This window comes from Egretta garzetta, unplaced genomic scaffold, assembly GCF_000687185.1.
Source record: "Egretta garzetta isolate BGI_Z169 unplaced genomic scaffold, ASM68718v1 scaffold448, whole genome shotgun sequence".
Taxonomy (NCBI): domain Eukaryota; kingdom Metazoa; phylum Chordata; class Aves; order Pelecaniformes; family Ardeidae; genus Egretta; species Egretta garzetta.
Window position 1 is genome coordinate 1,576,050 of NW_009260497.1, and position 6,235 is coordinate 1,582,284.

General features: G+C 51.3%; 2 protein-coding genes across 8 annotated transcripts in view; both read right to left on the reverse strand.

The window, feature by feature from the left end:
* Positions 1-2,056, reverse strand: part of CRYGS (crystallin gamma S) — a 3,128-nt gene extending 1,072 nt beyond the window's left edge. The window contains exon 1 of the mRNA XM_035899944.1: positions 1,401-2,056. Within this exon, the coding sequence (XP_035755837.1) occupies positions 1,401-1,814 (414 nt within the window). The 5' untranslated portion in view covers positions 1,815-2,056. The remainder of the gene's footprint in view (positions 1-1,400) is intronic.
* A 1,373-nt stretch (positions 2,057-3,429) lies between these two features.
* TBCCD1 (TBCC domain containing 1) overlaps positions 3,430-6,235 on the reverse strand; it is a 12,055-nt gene continuing 9,249 nt past the window's right edge. For 4 of the 7 annotated variants that reach the window (XR_004842727.1, XR_004842726.1, XR_004842725.1 and 1 more), the window contains one exon: positions 3,430-5,227. The gene's annotated coding sequence lies outside the window, so the exon portion shown is untranslated. Of the gene's footprint in view, positions 5,234-6,235 lie in introns of all 7 variants that reach the window. The other 3 variants (XR_004842723.1, XR_004842724.1, XR_004842722.1) reach the window with 3 other exon arrangements.

Consider the following 6,235-nt stretch of genomic DNA (forward strand, 5'->3'; position numbering starts at 1 on the left):
CATTGCCAGCCCGGCCGAGCTCTGCAGGATCTCTCGGATCCCTGCGCTGCTGCTGCGGCTTCTCCAAGGTGCTCCGACCGAATGCCTGAAAGCAGCAGGTCCCCGTGCAACCTCCCCAGTGTGTAGGAGGCGAAGCCAGGCACCAGGTGGACCTGCAGGATGCGGCCTCCACATTTCATCCTGTGTTGCTGTTATACCTCCCACATGTTTTGGCTCCATTCCTTACGTCAGATCAGTGCCCTGAACTGGCTGGAAACTCTCCTTACCCTATGCAAATGGGTTTAGACCTAGCTCAAACACAGAAACAGGCTCAAAGTGGCATTAGACCTCCAGACATAAAAGCAAAACCCATTCTCAGCTGTGAGACCTGCCCCATGCAGTGGGAATCCGTGGCTGTGCTACCCAAGTCAGCAATGTACCGACCATCAGCGCCTGCCCTGCTGCTGGCAAAACCACAGCGGCAGCAGCACTCGGTGTCTCAACCCCAGTCTGTGCTCCATCAACACTCCCATCCCTGCCAGTTTTAAAGGGTGCTTCTCCCCATAGGAACAGAAGGAACAGTCCCATTGGGAAGCCTTTCTCCTTCTCCGTGCTTCCACAGGGTGCAAACACTGCTCACTGTCAACCTACATTTATCCCATCTCCTGCTAGTGGAAGGACAGGTCCTGCCGGAGGCTGCAGAAGCATCTCCTCATCGTCAGTGAAGAGGGGATGAGCACGGTTCTTGTGCTGCAGTGGGGAGACATTCATTGCCCTGCACTCTCCTAACACCAGGAGACGCCCGGCTCCTCCAAGCACACCCGAGGAGGGCTTCAGGCATCCCTCCCACCCCTGGTTACTCCTGAGGCTGCTCTCCCCATGTCCAGAGGGGCTTGGTGATACTGAGGTTCAGTTCCCTGTACCAGAAGGGAGCCCTGGCTTGCTGGAGAGGCAAACAAAATTGCCCCTCATTCTGAGTGCTCCTGCAAAATCTACGTCCCGCTCTTAAAAGCCTTGCTCCCACCAGCAGATTTGGATCAGTTGGCAGCACACCGCAGGGGAGGAAGGCAAGAGGCAAACCTTGGAGCGACCTGCCCGGACACTAAAGCGAGCACTAAAGTCCCTAGAGGAACATGCAGATAAAACTACGCTGCTGTTCCTATGGAAACTCACCTACAAAGCACTCCATGGGACCTGCTTTTTCCCATTGCAGTCAAAAGTGGAAAAGATTTACCTTCTCCACTCGCCAAACACCTTGCCATTCCTGGAGCAGGACTGCGGGAGCAAACCCCCTACAGCTGCCGTCTCCAAGGGAGCTCCCACGGGTCCCCAGGAAGATGGGGGCCACCCAAAAGGATGCTGAAACCCTTTAATGATAGGTGCATAAATGAAAATGTCCCTTGGGAAGAGGCGACACTTACTATCTGGACTGCTTTGCAGGAGCTGAGGCGGTCATTAAGGCCCATCCAGTGGTGGTAGTCAGGATACTCCCCGTGCGTCAGAACGTACATGTTCCCAGAAAAGTTTGGCCTCTCGTAGGCCACCCAGGTGCCTCCATCCACCCGGATGGAGTTGCAGCGGCTCAGGTAGGTGTGAAAATCGGGGCAGTCACTGTCACACTCGTAGCAACGGCCTAGGAAATTCTTGTCTTCGTAGAAGGTGACCTGAAACGCAAGCAGAGAAAGGAAAGCAGGGAGGTTCCTCAGCCCCCAGCATCCATATTCTAGCCGCATTGCAGCATGGAATATCTGAAAACAAAGCCCTCGAGATGTCAAAAAGTCATCAAAAGCCCAGCCATTGAGCAGGATCAACTGCATCCCATCTAACCCTGGCATCCAACTCACCAGTCTGGCCCCAACGCCTCCAGCTGCCCTTGCCAGCACCTAGTTCTGTCCCAATCCAACCCAAAGCTCCCTTGATGAAGTCCCTGTCTTCTTTGCAGCAAAACACTACTTATACATTTCCCTCCCACCTTCTCTAGATCAGTAGTTACTAAATTATGGCCAAAGGAGCAGTAAGTAGCCAGTCATAGAATCGTTTGGGTTGGAAAAGCCCTTTAAGATCATAGAGCCCAACCATTACCTTAACCCTGCCATCCCACTACTAAACCCTGGCCCTAAGCACCTCGGCTGCCCGGCTTCTAAATACCCCCAGGGGTGGCGACTCAACCCCTTCCCTGGGAAGCCCCTTCCAGGGCTTGACAGCCCTTGTGGGGAAGGAATTTTTCCCAATGTCCAACCTAAACCTCCCCTGGCACAATGGACTGTACTAAGCAGCGTTTCACTTATACTGGCTTACCAAGTGTTTGTAATTAAGACCTTTACTGATAAGGGGGTGGTGAGGTCTCTTTCATCTTGGTTCATGCCTTCTAGACCTGCAATCGTTCTCCTTGTTCCCATTCCAACGGTCCACAGCTTGTCGTCTCAAGAGTCAATGTGAAAAGCTGGACATCACATAAGCTTTACCAGCACCAAGAAAAACTAAAGGAACGCTCCATGTACGTGGTGGGTGGCACAGTTCTTGGGACATCCAAGGATTGCATTTGCAGCTGGCTGCTTCTGCTTTGGTTGCTGCAAGTTTGAGAATCAGCTGACAAATTTCCGATCCATCACATTTCTTTCCCAAGAGCTGCTCTACAGCCAGGCAGCCAACTGAAAAGCACTTTGCTTAGGGACACTTTTCCGTACTCGATCACAAGCTTTCCAAAATGTTCTCAAGAGCTGGTGAGCAAATCCCATTCCTCTCGCCCGAGGTGTCACCAACCCAGCCAGCCCTGGAGAGGCGACATGCACTTTCTTCAAAAAGCCCTTCATGGAAATATCGCCAAGCCTAGACCCAGACCAGTCCTTCATACAGCCCCATTTTTAGATCCTTCCGGATGACAACTATTCATCAAGAGCTGCTCTTCGCAACAAGGGTTCCCAAACGATCATGTCTGTTGTGGTTTTACCCCGGCTGGCAACTAAGCCCCATGCAGCCGCTCGCTCACACCCCCCTGGTGGGATGGTGGAGAATCGGAAAGGTGAAAGTGAGAAAACTCGTGGGTTGAGATAAAGACAGCTTAACAAGGAGAGCAAAAGCTGCGCGCGCAAGCAAAACAAAACAAGGGATTCATTCCCTGCTTCCCACTGGCAGGTGGGTACTCAGCCATCCCCAGGACAGCCAGGCTCCATCACGTGTAATGGTGACTTGGGAAGACAAACACCATAGCTCTGAACACCTCCCCCTTCCTTCTTCTTCCCCCAGTTTCTATACTGGGCATGATGCTGTATGGTCTGGAATAGCCCTGGGGCCAGGTTGGGGCAGCTGTCCTGGCTGTGCCTCCTCCCAGCTCCTTGTGTCCCTGGCAGAGCAGGGGAAGCTGAAAAGTCCTTAACCAGTGTGAGCCCTGCTCAGCAACAACTGAACCATCAGTGAGTTATCAACATTCTTCCCATCCTAACTCCAAAACACAGTGCTGTGCCTGCTGCTAGGAAGAAAATGAACTCTGTCCCAGCCAAAACCAGGACATGGCTATTTGGACTTATTCCTTTGGCCACCTCACGGTAGTTATCGCATTTCTTTCCCAACAGCAGCTCTGCGAGAAGGAAACCTGTAAACGATAACTGTAAGCCATAACCAGGAACGCCCACTGCTCTCTAAGAAAGTGGGATGGAGGCAGCAACTCCTTTCTAGGGCAGACCACTTGCTTAGGTTGTGGGAAATAGTGTTTAATTCTCTCCTTCGCCCTTCTCTTCTCCCTGGAATGTGCTAGGCAAGAGCATGGCATGGAGAAAAGATGAGATTTGCGTTCTTTCACTGACTTAACTCCTCTTGGTCATTTTGCTGCAGCACAGCAGCACATCATCAACAAATTCCCCGTGGCACACTCACAGGGGACATGGCTTTCAGCAGGGTTAAAGGCAGAATGTGCTTAACTCTCTTCAAGAATACAGGGGACTCAAGCATACATCAGCCACGTTTCCCCAGCACCTTCTCTACGCATGGGTACACAAAGACTGGCAGCCACCAGGTTAGAAGGAAGCGGCACACCATGTTCAGTTTCTAAAAACTGCTCAGAAATCACCAAATCACTTTGATTTGATGGCTATCAAATAGCCAAGATCACAGAGGAGAGGTGCAGCAGAGATCAAATCCAGATCTTCCAGAGCATTGGCCATTGCCGACACCACCACTCTGATTCCGAGCCCTCTGCCCCCTTAGCTCTTATGCTCTCCACAGGTTAAAAGGAAAGTAACCCAAAAGCAAAACTAATACAATGGGAAGACGTACATCTGTCCACAGCCTCTTAACATTTGTTTAACACTCCACAGGAGAAACTGGCCATGAGCCCAAAGTTCTCGCCCTCCTTTCCCAGCTGTTTACCCCTGCTCAGTCCCAACCCTGCCGCAAGGTCCACACGACCAACCAGCTCAGCTCTGCTAACTTGCAAGGCAAAGAACACAGCATCAGAGCTGGATCCCCATCTGATGCCTGTCACTCCAGCTGAAGTTGAGCTTTCTGATCTACCTCCTCCTCCAGTTTAAATTCCTCTGCCAATTCCAACAAATCACAAGGTCGGTCCGCATCTCTCGGGGAATGCCATCGCCTTTGGTGCTGCAGTCATCATTCAGGTGTCTTTCTGTCACAGCACAACCCTTTGCTCCGCCACGGAAGGGGGATGTGGCTTTGGGACTCAGGTCCTCCCAAGGAAGCCTTCCCTGAGCCGCTGCTCTGCAAATGCTGTTGGTCACGTTGGCTCCTGGCCCAGCAGTCTCTGCTGACAATTTACAAGGCATCAGGTTCTGGTGCATTTTAAAATATCCCCTCACCGGTCACTGTGTTCAACTCCATCCTCTTGCACAGCCACACCTAGAGGAAACAGCCAAGATCTGGGAAAAGACTAAAGGAGGGCTCAGCTCCAGCTTTCCTCTACTTGTCAAGGGATTTCAAGTATCTCCTCTTGCCAACGGACTGATGGAGGTGGAAAGCTGTCAGCAGAACAAAGAATCCAAAGTTTCTCCACAACCTATCCCTGGTAAATTCTGTACTCCTAACCACAATCATGAATAGGCTGCAAATAAACTTACCTTGGTTCCAGCTCTGGACATTTTCCGTTCCAGCCAAGCTCCTCAGTGCTGGAGGAACGTCAGAAGCTGTTACAAGCAGCCAGGATGCGAGGCACCCTTTTTATAATGGGCTTGTTTTAAACCAGACAGCCGCTTTGTCATGAGAATAGGATCCAAAAATTGAGTCAGTGATTCCGAGGCTATAGCTGGTTTCCAGAAAAGCAAACAGGATTATGGAATAAAGGAAGGCTTCGCCATCCTCCCTTTGTTACCATTTGCTGAGTCAGAACACCAAAACTCTGCCAAACGTGCTCAAAACACGCAGCCCCCTGCCAAGTCCTGGAGGACAGGGGGCGATTTGGCTGCTCTCTCCCTTTCAAGACTGTTAAATGAGAAGCTCATCAACTCTAAAAAGCCCACCCCCATTTATAAGGAAGAGACCCAATATTTATCAGAGAACACTCCCATACAGCGAAGGATGCAGCTAGGGAACGGTCAACAAGTGCAGACACCACAGGCTTGCAGAGAGCAGCCTCTGCCTGGAGACTCTGCTTCAGAAGCTCCCAACGGCAGCAAAGAGGCTGCCTATTTTTATAGCACGCCTTCAGCTTGAGCTATATTGCTCCAAATGGTGCCTGACACAGAGGAAAAGAAGTATGTCCGGCCCCACACCCCCAGAATGAGTGTTTTCACACATCAAATAGTAAAGAACGTGCCCAAATTTCTGACAAAAATCTGCCAGTGTCACAAATTCAACTCAAAATACTTACGCCACTGCCTGAGGTTTGAGCAAAAGCCTTTCTTTTAAGCCCCACTCTGGCCCACTGAGCCAGGAGGGCAAGGATTGCTGGCTTATGTACACCCGCATCCCCTGCCAGTGCATTATGAAAAAGCACCTCTGCAGCGATTCACTGCGCCAGCCCACAGGCTTAGTGAAACAAAGGGAAATGAATTTGGCACAGCAGCGCCTGAAACGCACAGGCCCTATTTTCAAATCTGTCGGGACAAGCAGTCTCGCAACAGCAGCTCGGCGTGCCACCCCATGTACGCTGCCGCAGCTCTGCTAAATGGAGGCAGATCTGACAGCCGGAGACAGGCGTGCTCAGCAGCATCTTGTCCTCATCCCTTTTTTAGGTCTCTTGAATCATCCAGTGCTGTTGCTTACAGCTCTCACCGCTAGAAAGCTCTGTGGCCACTTCAGATTTTTT